Source organism: Pongo abelii, chromosome 1, assembly GCF_028885655.2.
Source record: "Pongo abelii isolate AG06213 chromosome 1, NHGRI_mPonAbe1-v2.0_pri, whole genome shotgun sequence".
Lineage (NCBI taxonomy): Eukaryota > Metazoa > Chordata > Mammalia > Primates > Hominidae > Pongo > Pongo abelii.
In genome coordinates this window covers 75,346,247-75,368,132 of record NC_071985.2, presented here as the reverse complement: position 1 = coordinate 75,368,132, position 21,886 = coordinate 75,346,247, and the positions used below count along the sequence as shown (strand labels likewise).

Genomic DNA, 21,886 nt, shown 5'->3' with positions numbered 1-21,886 from the left:
ATTTCCCATAGCTAACATTGCCCATATAATTTTTTTTGGCTGTTAGCGTATATTTCTTTCCATCGATATGTATACCTATATCTTGTCTTTACAAGTTGATCTTAAGCCTTCTGCAATTTAAGGAAATAATGGACTATGCCCTGTGTTTTTTTGAGCCCCCAGATCCTATTACAATGTCTTGCACATAACAAATGTTAAATAAATATTTGAATGGTAAGTTTTCATATAGACTTGCAACTAGGAGTATATTATTCAAATATATGAATTAAATCATCTTGTAAAAATGATGTAAATTATACTTATACATTTCTGAGGTAAGTTAATCCAGAAAAATATTGGAATCATTTTTGGCAATTCATTGAAGACACTGGAAACATAAAGGTCAGAAAAATGCTAGAAAATGTTAAGAGAAGTATTGCCGTTCCACTCCCACTTCAAGGCCTTGCACATTGCTTTCCCCTCTGACTGTAATACTCTTTCTCTAAATATTTCTCTAAATAATCTCACTCAGAGAGGCAAAACCACCCTACCTAATAGGTCAGCCCTTTCCTCACTATCTCTTTATCTTGCCTTTTTTTTTTTGAGACGGAGTCTTACTCTGTCACCCAGGCTGGAGTGCAGTGGCGCAGTCTTGGCTCACTGCAACCTCCGCCCCCCTGAGTCAAGCAATTCTCCTGCCTCAGCCTCCCAAGTAGTTGGGATTACAGGCACCTGCCACCACACCTGGCTAATTTTTGTATTTTTTTAGTAGAGATGGGGTTTCACCATCTTGGCCAGGCTGGTCTTCAACTCCTGATCTCATGATCCACCCACCTCTGCCTCCCAAAGTGCTGGGATTACAGGCATGAGCAACTGTGCCTGGCCTATCTTGCTTTATTTTTATATTACTTTTTACTAACCAATCAACATTATATGCTTAATGTCTTTCTTCCCTACTACCAGATTATAGGCTCCGTAGAGTCAGAGATTTATTCTTGCTAACAATTATATCTTCTACATCTAGAATAGTGCCTGATTCTTAGTAAGTGCTAAGAAAAGTTTTTGTTGAATACATGAATGAGTTTGTACTATTCAGCAAACAGAAAGCTTAATTTTTATATACGTTCACTTTTTGTGGGGTGGTGTGTGGGTGTTTGTTTGTTTGTTTGTTTTCAGACTGGGCCTTACACTGCCCAGGCTGGAGTGCAATGGCATGATCTCAGATCACTGGAGCCTCAGCCTCCTGGGCTCAAGTGATCCTCCCATCTCAGCCTACCAAAGTGCTGGGATTACAGGCGTGAGCCAATGTACCTGGCCTTACAGTCACTTTTTGTATTATTCAATTTAAGAAAATGTAATTGAGCTTGAAGAATTTCAAAGAGAAGCATCTAAAGTGATTGAGGAAGTGGTAGAATGTTTTCTAAAATTACTAAAAATTATTCAGCTTATACAAACAATTATTAACTTTGGCCATATATGGATGCACACATGGTCAAAGTTATAAAATTATAAACTGTAATAATTAGGTTAAAATAGGCATGTTTATCAAACCCTCGTTTTATCGAGGCATTCCTTAAAAGTTTTTCAGAGAAGTAAAAGAATATTATTTTTATACAGTGGATAATAAATATGGAGCTCTTTCTTAAAATTTGTATGTATTTCAAAAGAGTTCAAAGAGCTGTTTTGATAAAAATCACAATTTTAAAGATAATGCAAAATGAGAAATATTTATAACTTCGGAAAATAACAGCATGGAGTTCAGCTATTGTCCTTTATCCTAAAAGGAGTTGCAGGTTTCATTATTGCCTGTTAATATTAATTCCAAAAATGTCAAGTTCCCCAGTTGGAACAATGAACAGCCAGCAACCCTGAGAACGAAGGCATATCCAAATGTGACCACAGGAGTATTGGGTAGGTGTAACTGGAGTCTAAAAGTAACCCCACATGTTTGTCATAGACAGTCATCTGGAACTCTGACTTAGATTACTTAGGATCTGTGGGAAATCCAGGCTATGCCCATAGGCCTCAGTGCCTCCTAGTCTTATAGTCTTGAAAGAATGCTTTGTTCTATTCAAATATTTTCCACTGGAATCCCAGCACTTCCTTCAAGAACAAGGTACACATCATGAATATTGACTGCTCTCGAAATACGCTTCCTCCTCTCCTCTCTACACACCTCCCTTTAGTTCTCATTGTAGCTTCTTTCCCTGAAGAGATTTATTTCTACCTGAAGCTAGAATATGGCTTATATTTTTGACCATTGTGTCAGGTTTTGATTCTGAAGTGTTTGGCAGCATTTGTGTGCAGTGACTGGGAAGCAGTTTGTTCACAATATGATTTTATTGAGGTTTTTTCCTTTGCTTCTGTATTACCACACTTAAGACTCCCCCCACCCCATATTCAAGGAACAAAGGCTGGCAATGACCCAGCCCTTTTGTGTTACTGTTTCTAGTTCATGATATTAGTAGCATGTTTGAAACTAGAGTACACTTTTATATTTTCTCTTTTCATCTCTGTCTCTATGGATTTTTGGCAAACATCAAGGTGAATAAATCAGACCGACCACTGCAAACCCATCTGCTTTCAGGAACATGTTAGCAGACCAATTTGTGATGTTTTATCATCCAACATAGAACTAAAGGAGGCTCCCTGTGGAGTAAGAATAGAAGGCAAAGTCTAAGGTCAAAGAGTTTTTCAGCTTTGAATTATTTATCTGCCTACTGATTGTGCTAGGGACAGTCTATATTGGCATTTTTAATGGCACTAACAGATTGGTACGGTATAACACTTATAAAGTTGAAATGATTTTGTGGTAGATGTAAAGTGAAAATACAGCTTACACTTTGGATTTCATAATAAGGATTAATAAAAAAAGATGCTGTCACAATTTTTAAAATGTGGCAAATCAAGGTACACAGTGTTCATTTTACAGGATATTACTTTTGCACTTCTGCCGCTGCTAAGGTTACATTTGAAAACAGTCTTCCTCACTAAAATACCTTTCTAGTTGTTGACAGCCCAGAAATTGGTTCATAAAAAATAATAGGCTGTGGTCATACAAAGCTGTCTTCCTAATGCTTGTTGACACTTCAATGCTGCATTCATTTCTTTCTCACAATGAGCGAGTAAGTGATGATTCTCTTTGAATAAGAATTAAGAGAATTGCAAACATGTCAGTGTATATAAGTTATACTGGGAGAACAGTTCATGTAATACTCTTGATAACAGGCATTAAATTGAACCTACTTTAAATTGATCAAAAGTTAAGCAAGCTGCTTATGTCTCATAGAGTTGGTTTTAAGCTGATCTTCGACAAGCTAAATTGTATTCTCTGCTAGACTATGATTTTATCCAGTAGAGATCAATGTCTTTTTTTGAGAATAAGTTTAGTCTTACTACCTAATGGTTTGGAAATTAAAGAGAATCCTTGAAAGGCAGATTTAGTTTCTCTGTGATGATAATGTCAAGGGCATGGGGTATGGGAGATAAAACTCAGTTTTTCAGACTTTATGACAGACTTCTTTCTACTTTGTGATCTGAGTCAGCTTTTGTTTATAGACCAACCTGACTAAGGCAGGAGAAAGGCTACTCTCAAGGACTTTGCCTATGAGTTACATTCTCGGTGGTGATGGTCCAGAAAGGAGGCATATACTTGTGATAGTGGTTTTTGTCCTTTCCATACATGACTTCAACTATTTTTTTATCTTGAAAAGCTAAATTCTAAAGTAATGATGGAAATGGTGACTGCTCTGGCAAATTTAGATTCTACTGTACCATGTCCTTCCTATCCTTCTTCTGGACATATTTGTGTACATCTTTCTTTATTGCGTGGGTTACATGCAAAGCTGGGGCCAGAGTGTATATTAGTTGATAAAAGCAGTACTTTATCTGAATAGTTGTTCACTGTTGCTTTTATGAATGGATTCATAGAAAAAAGGGTAATTTAGGACACATAAAATACATGATTGGAAATTAAACAGAGTGTGTGTGCATTAATCCATCATTGTGTTGTAAATCTCTAAAGGAATTGGTTTCATAATCATAGTGTAACAGAAAAGAGTTGTTTATTTAGGTATACAGATGCAGAAGGATGTCTAAAATGTATATTCACCAAAAATTTTAAACAGTTGAATAATGATTCTTATGGAAATGGGAAAAATATTTCTTGTAATTAATTAATAATTTTATTTATTTAACAAGTACTCAGTTTATACTAGGCAGTATGCTAAGTGCTTCACATACATTCTAAATAATGTTATTTTAAATAATATTATGCATTTGATATTATCATCCCATTTTACACATGAGGAAACTGTAGTTTAGCAAGATTAAATAACTTGTCTGAGATCCTATAGGAATTAAGTGAGGAAAGTGGAAATAGAATCAATGAGTTTATCTGGCTTCAAGGCCATTAAAATATCATATTGGACTCTGAGGTACAAAATGGGAGATACACCTGCTGAGAAGTAAGTTGTGGAGCAATTTATGCGTCTAGATATTGGTGAAGTGGCAGCCCCTAAAGGAATGAATTGTTCCCTCTTCTCATTCTGGAGAAAACTGGCAGGACTTAGGGAGCCCCTGCATATATGGGAACCTTCTCAGAAAATGAATTCATATCAGTTTTGGTTGTGCTATAAAATGTTTTTAGCCATATAAAAATAAAATGTCATAAGAAAGCCCTTAGCTCCAGATATTTAGATGATGAATTATTGAGCCTCTTTTTGTCCTTCCTCTTTCTTCATTATATTTCTTGTAAAATTAACTACTACAATCAGAATAAGTCTAAAAAGAAAGGAATTAATATTGAGGAGAAAAATTGTTTTGTTTTCCTTTTGCAGAATGTTTAGTTTTGTAACTTTCTTGACTCAAATATTTGTTGAATGAGTGAGTGAGTGAATTTGGATGATTAGATGTGCATTCCTGAAACATAAACTGTTTCTGCTCTCAACTGTTATGGGTAATTGGAAGGTGGGTTGACATTAGCTTTTGCTTCAAAAACACAATTATTTTCTTTTGATTTTCACAAGTTCAGAACACAATTTCATTCCTATTAGGCTGCTTACGAGACTGTGTTCTATCTGTTGACCTTCACTTATATGAGATGGATCAGTGAATAATGTAGCAAAATACCTTATTTAGTCTATAAAGTGAAGTTCTAGAAATTATTCCCTTAGCCAACTGAGAGCACTGTATAAGAAGAAAACTCTAGGAACACATATGTATTAAACACTTAAAAGTAATCCTAGGAAGGGGAATTTTATTTTAATTAATTTTTTTTTTTTTTTGAGATGGAGTCTCGCTCTGTCGCCCAGTGGCATGGTCTCAGCTCACTGCAACCTCCACCTCCCAGGTTCAAGCGATTCTCCTGCCTCAGCCTCCTGAGTAGCTGGGATTACAGGCATGTGCTACCATGCCGGGCTAATTTTTTGTATTTTTTAGTAGAGACTGGGTTTCACTGTGTTGCCAGGCTGGTCTCGAAGTCCTGAGCTCAGGCAGTACGCCCGCCTCAGCCTCCCAAAGTGCTGGGATTATAGGCGTGAGCCACCGCGCCCGGCCAGGAAATTTTATTAAGTAAGGACAAGGTGATTGTATTTTCATTTGATTTTGTCCTTTATTTCTTAAATATGGAAGGTCAAGTGTGCATAGAAAAAAATTACTCAGTATTATGCAAATTTACTCTCTAGATATTTTTCTTTTTACCAATTTTTCTTTCCCTGAATCAGACTATTGGAACCATTTAAACACAGCATAATGCTAAATGCATAATCAGTTTCTAGGGAATACAGTCCAATGATTTCTCTCTCTTAATGTCCTGAAAAGTATAAAAAGAGTTATCCTGCAGGCCAGTGGGCACATATTTGCCCCTGAAATAGTTCAGCAATGGTAGTAGTAACATTTTCATTCCTCATCTTTCAGGTAGTTTATAAGTGGAAACTATTAACTTATGGGAAGAGAGCTCTTCTGTTGGAGAAAACCTGGCAGTGAAAACTTTGGTCTGCCTGGTTACCAGATTTTTGTACTCAAGACTCCAGACAAGATAAAACAAATGTTTCATAATATATCGCTTTATACAATAACTTTATACTTACCTTGTTCTATACCCCCACCCCATCCTGCAGTTTTCTTTATCATTAGAAACTACATTTACCTTGGCAAATATAAATTTTCTCTGTATCCTTTTACTTAAGTTATGGTGATTTTTTAAGGCTCTATTTTAATTCAGGTTTAGCATTTCATTCCTCTAAGCCATCAGAATTTCCTCTGGATTGATTTGTAATATGTTCACTGTTTGCTAGCAAATTTGAAAGTTTTTGATTTGCTTCCTCTCTTTCTGTATATAAGATCTAATTACCACCCAGCATGAAATAGCAACTGAAATGAAGGCAGCAAGAAAGGGTAATGGCTTACCTTAGAGCTAATCAACCACCCCCTTCTTGTATACTTCGCAGCTATCAAGAGAAAGAGAAATGGCATTCATTAAAATAACATATATTAAACTTTTTTTCTTTCTTGATTTGAGATTGAAGAGAAGGTTTCTTCAAATCTTTATGGAAATAAGACATTAAGCAATTCTTTTAATTTGCAATTCGTAGTTTGATGTGAATTGTACAAAATATTTTCACCACCAGTGTTGCTATGAGTAGCCCCATACTATTTTCTTGACATGTAAAAAGATAAAACAAACATTTCCAGGAATAAAATAAAATCAAGAGAATGTTTAATCATTTTTATAAGGCTAGAATTTCACTCAATTTGTGGTTTTGGTTTCTAAATTTGTCTTCAACAAATATCTAGGCTTATCTTTAAAGAAGATATCATCCTTCACACCTGTAATCCCAGCACTTTGGGAGGCTGAGGTGGGTGAATCACAAGGTCAGGAGTTTGAGACCAGCCTGTTCCAACACAGTGAAACCCCGTCTCTACTAAAACTACAAAAAAAAAAAAAAAAAAAATAGCTGGATGTGGTGGCGGGTGCCTGTTATCCCAGCTACTTGGGAGGCTGAGGCGGGAGAATCGCTTGAACCCGGGAGGCGGAGGTTGCAGTGAGCCGAGATCATGCCATTGTACTCCAGCCCGGGCAACAGTGTGAGACTCTACTTCAAAAAAAAAAAAAAAAAAAAAAAGAGATCATCTTAATATAGTAGCCTGTAGCTTCCTGTTTTGTGGAGTCATTAGCCTGTTGGGTAATTAGCCTGGGAAAGATTGATAGTATTTTTACTTTTTAAATGACCATGGTCTGAGTTTTTATCAGATTGTCAGATTTAAAAATTAGATAATTTGTGGTATTAGATGAGAAATACATACTCTACTATTTTTTGGAGTATGTATTGGAATGACAATTCTGGAGAGAGAGAGAGTATGTTCATCAAAATTGGAAATGCATGTAACTTTTGACTTAGCAATTAAACCTCAAGGAATTTATCCTTGAACATGTGCATAAGACATATGTATAAAATATTCCTTATGATATTGTTTGTTATATAAATAGAAAAAAATGCAAAGAATATGGTCATTAATAGGAGAATGTTAAGTAAATTATGATATATCTATATCCAGATATACCTTATTTTTAAAAAGTAACCACTCCTACAGAGAATAAACTATATATACATGTCTTGATAAGGAACACTCTATGTTATCCCATTAAGTGAAAGAAACAGTCTAGTTTGCTTCTATGGAGATGTATGTATACAACTTCCCTCCATCCCTGCCCCTTCTCCCCATATAAACATACATACACACACAAATATGTATAGATAGATGGGTGAAAAGATACAAAGGAGCTGTTGGTAACACTTACCTTGGGTATAGGACTATGGGTCTGGGATAGAAGGGAAGTTTTTATGTTTTTCTGTTGTTTACTTTTCTTGCTGTTTGAGTTTTTTACCATGTGTATATATTGTATTTCATAACTGGGAAAAAATTTAATAAACAGGTCTATTTTTTTTCTTTTTTAGGACTCAGCCCAGGAGAGTGTTATTACTCGAGATATTCATCGTACATTTCCCGCACATGATTACTTTAAAGATACTGGAGGAGATGGTCAGGAATCGCTCTATAAGATCTGCAAGGTAGGACCCTCTACCTCAATTTTTCTAAATTATTTTACAGAGCTATGTTTTAGAAACCCATTTAAGGATTTTTTTTACTCTGTCTTCATTTCTTATTTGCACTATGCCATGTTTTCTGCTTTGCACACATGCTATGAGATCTTCAGTACTGATCCCAGAAGGTGACTTTTCAGTTGCATGTTTCGTGCCTCCTCATGAGGGAGGAGGCGCAGCATAGCCTCAGTTTGGCTCTCCTGCTAACAGGAAAGGAACAAAAGGTCCTCTCAGGCTATGCTGTAAAGGCTCAAAAGAGTCCCAGATGACTCTGTCCTTCTGACAAGATCAGAAAAATGTTTCCATTTTTCTGACAACAGGCAAGTATAAGAATCAGTGTGCTTATTGTTGAATATTGGCAAATTATTGGATGTTGTTGATATATTCTGAGTTATGTCACATCATATATTTTTGCATGGTTTTTATATCCCATTTTGAAATCTTTTTTCTCCCTCATTATAAGTAGGCCTGGAAAAAACCTGTTTCCTGATTTTCAGTAAATGTGCTCTGCTTGGATACAGAAGATTCTGTCTCTGTCAGTATAGAATAGCCATCAAGTTATTACTTTTATCAGAAATGCAGAATGAAGTGTGGTGGGTATACTTACATTGTTGATATCTAACATTCTAAAGAGATGGTTAATGAATAATGAACTGCACAAAAATTTGGTAATAATATGGAGAAAAAGGCAAACATCATGGCTAATTTGTAAGTTAGGTAATCAGTTCCTGAATAATCCAATTTAGCCTTTGTAATGAGTAGCAAATATTAGCCAGTAGGTAGTCAGAAGTATATTCACAAATCTATTTCATTTTATATTTACTGTTTTTTAAAAAGAGCACTTATAAAAGCACTCACCTACATACTCTAACCAAGTAGGATTAATGTTTAATTCTGCAAATGGCACAACTTTCATTGAAGTCCTTGCATGTTGGTGGTTTTGGCCTCTTCACACTCTTGTCTCTTTTTTTCTTACTTTTTCTCTCTCTCATATTTTTTTATCTAACCATTTCGGAGGATTCTAAATATATGCTGATCAGAAATATATTTTTATATGAATGTGTCATTGAGAGCTAGAAATATATAACTTATAATCTGAGAATATACTGATCTTTAGAAAGTGATATATCATCTACTTTGAAAAGTACCAAAGACCATTGGATGCCACAAAAAAAGGTATATGTTCATTATATGCTTGTGAAGGACGAAAGTAATTATTTAAAACATTTTTCTACTACTTTGAAATTCTGCAAGCTGATTAACACTGGCTTGTGTAAAGAGGTTAGGAAAATTTATATCATTTCCAGGTTTATTTAAGAGGGTCTGGTTTATGGCATATGGAACATTTTTTTCCCCTAGCATGTAATATATTTTCAGCCAGTCAGTGACTTCCCCCTCAGCTTTTCTCTGATTGATACTAGATACTTTCTTCACATAACTAAAACAGATGGTTCTAATGTGCTTGCAGCTTCTGACTTAACATTTTGCTCCATTGTAGTAAAAATAGTATTTGCCTTGTTATGTAATATTTAGAGGGGGAATAATCTGAAACATTACCAAACACAAAAATAAAAGTTGAATGATTGGCACTTTTAAATAGTTGATACACTTTGCTTTGGTGTTGCAAATAATAATGCAACTTTGGATTCATTTGAAAATACTCATCAGTACATTCACAGAGCTCATGTAGCCATTTTAGATTATCAGTATACATTTTACAACATGATTAAACCATTTTAAAACTCTTTCTGAATGAAGAATATTGTAAAATGTAGATCTGAGATACTTTATTATCGACAAGTAGTTTAAATCACACTAAATTTTGTGAAGATGTAGAAAACAAAATTACATTAGACATAGTATTAAAGTAATAAAACTTTTTAAGGATTTTAATGCTGTACTGAGCTGTATATACATAAAAATAATTTCACAACAGTCTTTGATAATGGATGTGAGCAGAGATGTATACATCCTACCCTGTAGACCACTTGGTTTGTGATTGACCCGGTTCCTTCCCATCTTGATTTACTATTATTTAGTAATCCAGTGCTCATGCCAGGAAACCTTAAGTTTGATGATAGCTCACAAATAGGATAGCATATCTGTGAGTAATTTAGTATAGCATACTTATGAGTAATTTAGAATGGAATGTTATTCTCAAGCTTCCACATCCACTTTTCTTTGCTTTTTGTATCCAATTTGAACCATAGTCTTTTATTTTATGACCCCCATCCCATATTCCCAAAAGCTGCCTATGTGTAACCTTTAAGGCTTAAAGGTAGTCTAACCATTTAAAGGTAGTCTAAGGCTTAAAGGTAGTCTAACTGTGTAGTCGAACTGTTCTAACATTGTTTCTAGAAACATTGGTTCTAGAATAATAACTAGCATTATACCTCACACTCAGCAGTCCACCTTTGAGTTTCTATTCTGGACACCCCGCGCAGAACTGAATAAACATTAATAACACCTTGATCTTATCTCAGCTGCTTTGCTATATGTAAATAAGGACAGTTTTGCTTTTCCTTTACCAATCCTTATTCTTTTTCTATTTGACTCTTGTCTTATTGCACTGACCACACCTTTAGTATAGTGTTCAAATAAAGCTATCATAGCAGACATCCTTTTCTTGCTCCTGATTTTAAAGGAAATGTATCTAATGATTAACCACTAAGAAAGTTGCATCTTCTTCACATCAGCAACACAATCGTAGGCCTTTTTTTTTTTTTTTAAATAGTGTTTTCTATATGTTAAAATAATTTTACATTTGCAGAGTACTTTCACATATATTACCTCATTTATTTTTGACAATTTTCATCAGTGGAGCCTACACTAGAGATGTAATATGCTGTGCTCCTAAATTGAGCAGAAATTAAGAAAATTTCAGTGACAATTAGTTTAGAAATCAACTCTATTTTCAAGGATACAACAATTTGACTTTGTAGTTGAAAAGTTTTCTGTGGCTCTGATGAAAGGAGAAATGATTTGAACTGTCACGTTAGAGGGAAGACTGTTAAAAACTCATTGTCGTGTTTTAATGGCCCTGTCAATTCCAGTTTTGCCTCTTAATATCTTTCTTCAGAGTAGGAGGAAATCAAAATGATTCAAAGCTTCTTCTGTTGTCATAAATTTATATGGGGGAAGTTGAACTGAAAGTATTAGTGGAATTCATAGGTTTCTGCAGGTGAAAAGTTTGCAATTTAATAGATTTCTGCAATGACAGTTTCTGCAAATTTGGTTCTTCCCTCTTTCTCTCCCTGTCTTTCCTATTGGTTAGGTCAATAACATATTTTAAAAGAATGTCCATGAGACAGGGAAGAATATACTACCACCCCAAATATATTTCCCATTTTTATTATTTAACATGTGATGTAAAAATCTGCTGTAAGTTGGGAGACAGGTTGGTATAGTTTAAAGCACTGGGCATCAGGAAATCTGGTTCTGGTTTTGATTCTTTCACTAAGTAGATCTAAGAATGAGGGAAATTTGTAAGGGTGTGGTGTCATAAGATTGCTCCGGTTCCAATGTTCTGTGATTCTCAGTGTTGTTTAAATTTTTTTTTCCTGACATGTAACACATAAATGCAGAATTTAGCAGTTAAATCCTGTGTCAGTTATTAGCTCTGGCTCTTAATACTAAAGATGTAAAAGGGTCTTCTCCTTAAACTTGAAGATTTTACCTGGCCTTCTGTTACAGTGTTCGGTTTGTTACATCAAATGGAGTGCATTAGTAGTTTACTTTTAGATATACATCTCTTTATAAGACCTAAGACCAGTTAGTCATAGTAATCAGCTAAAATATTATTCAGAACAATATAATTTGAAGTGATATTTGGTGTAAATTTAATTTGTGCATATTGCTTTTTCTCATTTTTTGTTTGGTGTAAATGCTCTCTGAAAAAAGAGGATACTGCTATTAACTTAATAGGAGAGATTGAATATATTATAGAGAGATTAATACCTTTGTTTATCTGAATTAATAATCTGATAGCATGATGGTTTATAGGAGGACAAAAATAAACTTAACCCTTATTTTACCAAATATTTTTATCAAAAAGATTGGATTTATTATAAAAACAAGAGCAGTTAAAGTATTGTTTTGATACTAATGATGAGTTATCTGCTGCATACTTTTGGAGAATGCAAACAGTCACTGAATCTTAAAATGACATGTAATCATACATTATTTATATTGTTTTCTAGACATAGGGGGTATTTGTGATTATGAGGATGAATTATTTTTCACTTAGTTGATATTATTTTCAATACCATTTTCTAGCCATTTGACTGCTTTTAATTCAACTCTTTCTTGATGTGTCTGAATGAGCCCTAGTTGGAATGTCAGCATTTACTGAACAAATTATCATCCTCTCTCCTGTCCCCTCCCCTCCCCTCCTCTCCTTTCTCTGTCTCTCTCTTTTCTTTTTCTCTCTTTCTCTCTCTCTCCTCTCCTCCTCTCCTCCTCTTCCCCTCTCCCCCCTCCTCCCCTTCCCTCCCCTCCCCTCCCCTCCCCTCCCCTTCCTCTTCAGGGTCTTGCTCTGTTGCCCAGGCTGGAGTGCAGTGGTGCAATCTTGGTTCATTGCAACTTCAGCATCCCAGGCTCAAGCAATCCTCCCACCTCACCCTTCCAAGTAGCTGGGATTACAGGCACGCACCACCACTCTGGGCTAATTTTGGTCTTTTTAGTAGAGACAGGGTTTCACTATGTCAATCAGGCTGCTCTTGAATACCTGAATTCGGACAATTTGCCTGCCTCGGTCTCTCAAAGTGTTGGGATTACAGGCGTGAGCCACTCTGCCCAGCCACCCAGCCCCCTATTCTTTACATAGCACTGACTAAGCACTCCTCCTACTTCTGTGGAACTCCTTCCACTCATATCTTTGGAATCGGATGGATTCCAGAGTAAGAGCCCTTTGTTGTGGGATGATAGGTGTTCTTGGATTGGATGGATCCAAAAGGATTTAGTCTGGAGCAGTGCTTTTGAGGAATCAGGAAGCACTTGGACAATCAAGCAGATTTTTCTATTCTCTGTGTATCTCCTATCTCTCCCTTGATTTCCTAGTAAGCTGCTTTGAATTATGGCAACCTTCTAATGCAGATCCAAATATGGGCTGCCAAGGAATCCTTTGAACCCCTGGGGCCACCTGCTTTGCCAGCACATTCTAATGAGCAGTGAATAAAGTGATTTTAACAGACACTTAGGGACAGCAGCATATTCTCAAAGCAAATTAACTTCCTTAGGGAACAGTGAATTCTTTCAGGTCTTATAAGAAAGACTCGGAGAACCATCCTACTGTGGATCAACATAATCATAACAGTAATAGTAAAAATTTGTAAAGCCCTGTGGTTTTGAAAGCATTTTTTGCATGTTGTTATTTGATCCCCACAGTTTATCCATTAGAATAAAGAAGGTACAAAATTTGCATACTGATAAATATTAATCTCTTAGAGTCAGAGTTTGATTTAGTTTTTTTCCTTTTTAAATCCTTTCATATTCATTTTAGATGAATTGTCCAATTCTGCTTTATTGCCAAGAACAATTATGTTTATATCTATTTAGAACACTAAATATATGCACACACATATAAATAAATCTTAGCAACCCAAAGTTGAAAACTTCATTTATATAGGGGTGTGTGTGTGTGTGTGTGTGTGTGTGTGTGTGTGTGTGTATGTGTGTGTGTGTATGTATGTATGTATGTATGTTTGGGGTTAATTTCATACTTACCCTTTACTCACAAGATTTCAAAATCATTTATTGTATTTGTTAGAATCATTATAGTCATACAGAAGGGTTATTTTGGGGGTTTTTTTTTGGTCCTCTTTAATATACGTATTAGTAGGATAGACTTTATGAGTCACAGCTCAACTGAGAAGATATAATGTGATTTTAAAATACAGATTTTTCTTCTGAGACTGTAACAATGAAAAGGTCAGGGTTTGTGAAGCTAGAGTCCTGGAAAGAGAATGAGTGATTTATAATACTCTTCAGAGTGCCTAAAGAGATTTTTTAATTTCTTCATGGTCTTAGTCCCATACTAGCTTTCCTTGAAATAGCTTTTTAGTTTCTGTGAAGCCTGTAGTCTTTCAATTGAAAGCCTAATTGAAGCCATCACACTATTACTAGGATACAGAAGAGAAAGGGTGGGATTATGAGGATGATAAAAATGGATAAACTTAGAATAAAGGGATTGGTGTGAAGCCTAAGGATTTGATTATAGTCACTCTTTTTAAAAAACATTACTCTTTCAGGAGGAAAAGGAAAGTAAGATAACTATCTAAAATACAAAAGAAAAAAAAAAACTCACCTGCAAAGATGAAACACAGGAAACCTTCAAATAAAATGCTGTTTATGGTGCCTCCTGAATTATGATTTTTTTTCATATTTGAGATCTATTTCTATACTAGATTCAAATGGCTTAAATATCCTAGACAAAAACTTGTAGTTATTCTTGAATGGATTATTTTATGTTACAGAATTATGAGGATTTATCTCCTGGTTATTAATTGTTGTGCAGTTGACAATATTTTTATAAGTGAAGCCTCCTCTTCCCGCACCTTTAAAGCCTCTTCTTTAATCAGAACCCTTCATCCTTTCTCCCTAGAAATAATGTGAATCTAAATTGCCCTACTCCTCCTTCCCATCTGTCTAAATCTTAGTTGCCCATCTCCCTTATAAAGGTAGTCCTACCCACTATACCCACAGTGATTTATAGATTAAAACAAATCTGGAGATCAAATGTATAACATGAGCACTATAGTTAATAAAATTGTATTGTTTTAGGGATTTTTGTTAAATAGGAAGATTTTAGATGCTCTTATTACACAAACAAAAAAAAAGTGTGAGATGATAGATATGTTACTCTGCTTCACTGTAGTAACCATTTTACTATAAATATATATCACATAACATTGTGTTGTAAACCACAAATATACACAATAAAATTTATTTTTAAAATATTTTGTAAAATTTAGATTATGTATTATATATATATTTTTAATTATACTTTAAGTTCTGGGATATGTGTGCAGAGCATGCAGGTTTGTTACATAAGTATAGATGTGCCATGGTTGTTTGCTGCACCCAGTCAACCTGTCATCTACATTAGGTATTTCTCCTAATGCTATCCCTCCCCTAGCCCCCCACCCCCCAACAGGCCCCAGTGTGTGATGTTCCCCTCCCTGTGCCCATATGTTCTCATTGTGCAACTCCCACTTATGAGTGAGAACATGCGGTGTTTGGTTTGCAGAGAATGATGGTTTCCAGCTTCATCCATGTCCCTGCAAAGGACATGAACTCATTCTTTTTTATGGCTGCATGGTATTCCATGGTGTATATGTGCCACATTTTCTTTATCCAGTCTATCATTGATGGGCATTTGGGTTGGTTCCAAGTTTTTGCTATTGTGAATAGTGCTGCAATAAACATATGTGTGCATGTGTCTTTATAGTAGAATGATTTATAATCCTTTTGGTACATACCCAGTAATGGGATGGCTGGGTCAAATGGTATTTCTAGTTCTAGATCCTTAAGGAATCTTCCACAATGGTTGAACTAATTTACACTCTCACCAACAGTGTAAAAGCGTTCCTATTTCTCCACATCCTCTCCAGCATCTATTGTTTCCTGACTTTTTAATGATCGCCATTCTAACTGGTGTAAGATGGTATATCATTGTGGTTTTGATTTGCATTTCTCTAATGACCAATGATAATGGGCTTTTTTTCATATGTTTGTTGGCCACATAGATGTCTTCCTTTAAGAAGTGTCTGTTCATATGCTTTGCCCACTTTTTGATGGGGTTGTTTGTTTTTTTTCTTGTAAGTTTGTTTAAGTTCATTGTAGATTCTGGATATTAGCCATTGGTCAGATGGATAGATTGCAAAAATTTTCTCCCATTCTGTAGGTTACCTGTTCACTGATGGTAAGTTTCATTTGCTGTGCCAAAGCTCTTTCATTTAATTAGATCCCATTCATCAATTTTAGCTTTTGTTGCTATTGCTTTTGGTGTTTTAGTCATGAAGTATTTGCCCATGCCTATGTCCTGAATGGTATTGCCTAGGTTTTCTTTTAGGATTTTTATGGCTTTAGGTCTTACGTTTAAGTCTTTAATCCATCTTGAGTTAATTTTTGTATAAGGTTTAAGGAAGGGTTCTAGTTTCAGTTTTCTGCATATGGCTAGCCAGTTTTCCCCATAGCATTTATTATATAGGGAATCCTTTTCCCCATTGCTAGTTTTTGTCAGGTTTGTCAAATATCAGATGTTTGTAGATGTGTGGTGTTATTTCTGAGGCCTCTGTTCTGTTCCGTTGTTCTATATATCTGTTTTGATACCAGTACCATGCTGTTTTCGTTACTGTAGACTTGTATTATAGTTTGAAGTCAAGTAGCATGATGCCTCCAGGCTGTTTCTTGGTTCCATATGAGAAATTTAAAGTAGTTTTTTCTAATTCTGTGGAGAATGTCAGTGGTAGCTTGATGGGGATAGCATTGAATCTATAAATTACTTTGGGCAGTATGGCCATTTTTGCAATATTAACTCTTTCTATCCATGAGCATGGAATATTTTTCCATTTGTTTGTATCCTCTCTTATTTCCTTGAGCAGTGGTTTGTAGTTCTCCTTGAAGAGGGCCTCCACAACCCTTGTAAATTGTATTCCTAGGTATTTTATTCTCTTTGTAGCAATTGTGAATGGGAGTTTACTCATGATTTGGCTGTTTGTCTATTATTGGTGTATAGGAATGCTTGTGATTTTTGCACATTGATTTTGTATCCTGAGACTTTGCTGAAGGTGCTTAGCAGCTTAAGGAGATTTTGGGCTGAGACAATGGGGTTTTCTAAATATATAATCACGTCATCTGCAAACAGAGAAAATTTGACTTCCTCTTTTCCTATTTGAATACCCTTTATTTCTTTCTCTTGCCTGATTTCCCTGGCCAGAACTTGCAATATTGTGTTGAATAGGAGTGGTGAGAGAGGGCATCCTTGTCTTGTGCCGGTTTTCAAAGGGAATGCTTCCAGCTTTTGCCCATTCAGTATGATATTGGCTGTGGGTCTGCCATAAATAGCTCTTATTATTTTGAGATATGTTCCACCAATACCTAGTTTATTGAGAGTTTTTAGCATGAAGGAGTGTTGAAGTCTATCGAAGCCCTTTCTGCATCTATTGAGATAATCATGTGGTTTTTGTCATTGGTTCTGTTTATGTGATGGATTACGTTGATTGATTTGCATATGTTGAACCAGCCTTGCATCCCAGGGAAGAAGCCGAGTTGCTCTTGGTGGATAAGCTTTTTCATTTGCTACTGGATTCAGTTTGCCAATATTTTATTGAGGATTTTCGCATCGATGTTCATCAGGGATATTGGCCTGAAATTTTCTTTTTTTGTTGTGTCTCTGCCAGGTTTTGGGATCAGGATGGTGCTGGCCTCATAAAATGAGTTAGGGAGGAGTCCCTATGTTTCTATTTTTGAAATAGTTTCAGAAGGAGTGGTACTAGCTCCTCTTTGTACCTCTGGTAGAATTCAACTGTGACTCCATCTGGTCCTGGGCTTTATTTGGTTGGTAGGCTATTAATTACTGCCTTAGTTTCAGAACTTGTTATTGGTCTATTCAGGGACTCAACTTCTTCCTGGTTTAGTCTTGGGAGGGTGTATGTATTCAGGAATTCATCCATTTCTTCTAGATTTTCTAGTTTATTTGTGTAAAGGTGTTTATAGTATTCTCTGATAGTTTGTATTTTTGTGGGATCAGTGGCGATATCCCTTTTATCATTTTTTATTGTGTCTATTTGATTCTTCTCTCTTTTCTTTTTTATTAGTCTGGCTAACATTCTATATATTTTGTAAATCTTTTCAAAAAACCGCCTCCTGGATTCATTGAGTTTTTTTTGAAGGGTTTTTCATGTCTATCTCCTTCAGTTCTGCTCTGATATTAGTTATTTCTTGTCTTCTGCTAGTTTTTGAATGTGTTTGCTCTTGCTTCCCTAGTTCTTTTAATTGTGATGTTAGGGTGTCAATTATTGATCTTTCTCATTTTCTGATGTGGGGATTTAGTGCTATAAATTTTTCTTTAAACACTGCTTTAGCTGTGTCCCAGAGATTCTGGTACATTTTGTCTTTGCTCTCACTGGTTTCAAAGAACTTATTTATTTCCACCTTAATTTCGTTATTTACCCAGTAAACATTCCAGATGAAGTTATTCAGTTTCCATGTAGTTGTGCAGTTTTGAGTGAGTTTCTTAATCCTGAGTTCTAATTTAATGGCACTGTTGTCTGAGAGACTGTTACGATTTCCATTCTTTTGCATTTGCTGAGGAGTGTTTTACTTTGAATTTTGTGGTCAATTTTAGAATAAGTGCGATGTGGTGTTCAGAAAAATGTATATTCTGTTGATTTGGGGTGGAGAGTTCTGTAGATGTCTATTAGGTCCACTTGGTCTAGAGCTGAGTTCAAGTCCGGAATATCCTTGTTAATTTTCTGTCTTATTGATCTGTCTAATATTGACAGTGGGGTGTTAAAGTCTCCCACTATTATTGTATGGGAGTCTAAGTCTCTTTGTAGGTCTCTAAGAACTTGCATTATGAATCTGGGTGCTCCTATGTTGGGTGCATATATATTTAGGATAATTAGCTCTTCTTGTTGAATTGATCCCTTTACCATTATGTAATGCCCTTCTTTGACTTTTTTGATCTTTGTTGGTTTAAAGTCTGTTTTATCAGAGACTAGGATTGCCACCCCTGCTTCTTTTTGCTTTCCATTTGCTTGGTAAATATTCCTCCATCCCTTTATTTTGAGCCTATGTGTGTCTTTGCACATGAGATTGGTCTTCTGAATACAGCACACTGATAGGTCTTGACTCTTTATCCAATTTGCCAGTCTGTGTCTTTTAATTCGGGCATTTAGCCTGTTTACATTTAAGGTTAATATTGTTATGTGTGAATTTGATCCTGTCATTATGATGCTAGCTGGTTCTTTTGCCCATTACTTAATGCAGTATCTTCATAGTGTTGATGGTCTTTACAATTTGGTATGTTTTTGCAGTGGCTGGTACCAGTTTTTCCTCTCCAAATTTAGTGCTTCCTTCAGGAGCTCTTTTAGGGCAGGCCTGGTGGTGACAAAATCCCTCGGCGTTTGCTTGTCTGTAAAGGATTTTATTTCTCCTTTGCTTATAAATCTTAGTTTGGCTAGATATGAAATTCTGGTTGAAAATTCTTTTCTTTAAGAATGTTGAATATTGGCCCCCACTCTCTTCTGGCTTATAGTGTTTCTTCAGAGAGATCCGCTGTTAGTCTAATGTGCTTCCCTTTGTGGGTAACCCGACCTTTCTCTCTGGCTGTCCTTAACACTTTCTTTTTCCTTTCAACCTTGGTGAATCTGATGATTATGTGTCTTGGGTTGCTCTTCTTGAGGAGTATCTTTGTGGTATTCTCCATTTTTCCTGAATTTGAATGTTGGCCTGTCTTGCTAGGTTGGAGACGTTCTCCTGGATAATATCCTGAAGTGTGTTTTCCAACTTGGTTCCATTCTCCCCGTCACTTTCAGGTACACCAATCAAGTGTAGGTTTGCTCTTTTCACATAGTCTCATATTTCTTGGAGGCTTTGTTTGTTCCTTTTCATCCTTTTTTCTCTAATCTTGTCTTCATGATTTATTTCATTAAGTTGGTTTTCATTCTCTGATATTCTTTCTTCTGCTTGATCGATTCGGCTGTTGGTACTTGTGTATGTTTCACAAAGTTCTTGTGCTGTGTTTTTCAGCTCCATCAAGTCCTTTATGTTCTCTAAACTAGTTATTCTAGTTAGCAGTTCCTGTAACTTTTTTTTAAGGTTCTTAGCTTCTTTGCATTGGGTTAGAACATGCTCCATTAGCTCGGAGGAGTTTGTTATTACTAATCTTCTGAAGCCTACTTCTGTCAATTTGTCAAACTCATTCTCCATCCAGTTTTGTTCCCTTGCTGGCAAGGAGTTGTGATCCTTTGGAGGAGAAGAGGTGTTCTGGTTTTTGGAATTTTCAGCCTTTTTGCTCTGGTTTTTCCTCATCTTCATTGATTTATCTACCTGTGGTCTTTGATGTTGGTAACCTTTGGATGGCGTTTTTGTGTGGATGTCCTTTTTGTTGATGTTGATGCTGTTCCTTTCTGTTTGTTAGTTTTCCTCTAACAGTCAGGCCCCTCTGCTACAGGTCTGCTGGAGTTTGCTGGAGGTCCATTCCAGACCTTGTTTGCCTGTGTATCACCAGCGGAGGCTTCAGAACAGCAAGATTGCTTCCTGTTCCTTCCTCTGGAGGCTTTGTCTTAGAGAGGCACCCGCCAGATGCCAGCCGGAGCTCTGCTATATGAGATGTCTGTTGACCCCTGCTGGGAGGTGTGCTCTCCCAGTCAGGAGGCTCAGGGGTCTGGAACCCACTTGAGGAGGCAGTCTGTCCCTTAGCAGAACTCAAGCGCAGTGCTGAGAGATCTGCTGCTCTCTTCACAGCCAGCAGGCAGGAGTGTTTAAGTCTGCTGAAGCTGTGCCCACAGCCGCCCCTTCCCCCAGGTGCTCTGTCCCAGGGAGATGGGTGTTTTATTTCTAAGCTCCTGACTGGGGCTGCTGCCTTTCTTTCAGAGATGCCCTGCTTAGAGAGGAGGAATCTAGAGAGGCTGTCTGGCTACAGTATCTTTTCTGAGCTGCGGTGGGCTCTGCCCAGTTTGAACTTCCCAGAGGCTTTGTTTACACTGTGAGGGGAAAACCACCTACTCAAGCCTCAGTAATGGTGGACGCCCCTCCCCAAACCAAGCTGGAGTATTGCAGGCCAACTTCAGACTGCTGTGCTGGCAGTGAAAATTTCAAGATAGCAGATCTTAGCTTGCTGGGCTCCATAGGGGTGGGATCTGCTGAGCTAGACCACTTGGCTCCCTGGCTTCAGCCCCCTTTCCAGGGGAGTGAACGATTCTGGCATTCCAGGTGCCACTGGTGTATTAAAAAAAACTCCTGCAGCTAGCTCGGTGTCTGCTCAAACGGCCACCCAGTTTCGTGCTTGAAACCCAGGGCCCTGTTGGTGTAGGCATCTGAGGGAATGTCCTGGTCTGTGGGTTGCAAAGACCATGGGAAAAGTGTCATATCTGTGCCGGATTGCATTGTTCCTCATGGCTTCCCTTGGCTAGGGGAGGGAGTTCCCTGACCCTTTCACTTCCCTTGTGAGGTGACACCCCACCCTGCTTCAGCTTGCCCCCTGTACCCACTGTCTAACCAGTCCCAATGAGATGAGCCGGTACCTGCGTTGGAAACGCAGAAATCACCCGCCTTCTGCGTTGATCTCGCTGGGAGCTACAGACCAGAGCTGTTTCTATTTGGCCATCTTGCTAGCCCTATGTATCATATTTTGAACAATATCTGATTAGTTTCATTTAAGTCTTTTCTGCATTGTGTTCAGTCTTTGAGGGAAGAAGCTATCTGATATTTTCTTTTTTTTTTTTTTCTTTTATTATTATTATTATTATTATCATCATTATTATACTTTAGGTTTTATGGTACATGTGCGCAATGTGCAGGTAAGTTACATATGTATACATGTGCCATGCTGGTGCGCTGCACCCACCAACTTGTCATCTAGCATTAGGTATATCTCCCAATGCTATCCCTCCCCCCTCCCCCCACCCCACAACAGTCCCCGAAGTGTGATGTTCCCCTTCCTGTGTCCATGTGTTCTCATTGTTCAATTCCCACCTATGAGTGAGAATATGCGGTGTTTGGTTTTTTGTTCTTGCGATAGTTTACTGAGAATGATGATTTCCAATTTCATCCATGTCCCTACAAAGGACGTGAAC

At 36.8% G+C, this 21,886-nt stretch overlaps 1 protein-coding gene across 19 annotated transcripts in view; it reads left to right on the top strand.

Annotated features, from left to right (window-relative positions):
• The window catches only part of RABGAP1L (RAB GTPase activating protein 1 like), an 857,048-nt gene that overhangs the window by 480,688 nt on the left and 354,474 nt on the right, over positions 1 to 21,886 (top strand). For all 19 annotated transcript variants that reach the window (XR_010140177.1, XM_054551197.1, XM_024245486.3 and 16 more), the window contains 1 exon segment: positions 7,938 to 8,051. Coding sequence is in view for 18 of the 19 variants with exons in the window: in XM_054551197.1 (XP_054407172.1) it covers positions 7,938 to 8,051 (114 nt within the window). In the remaining variant the exon portion in view is untranslated.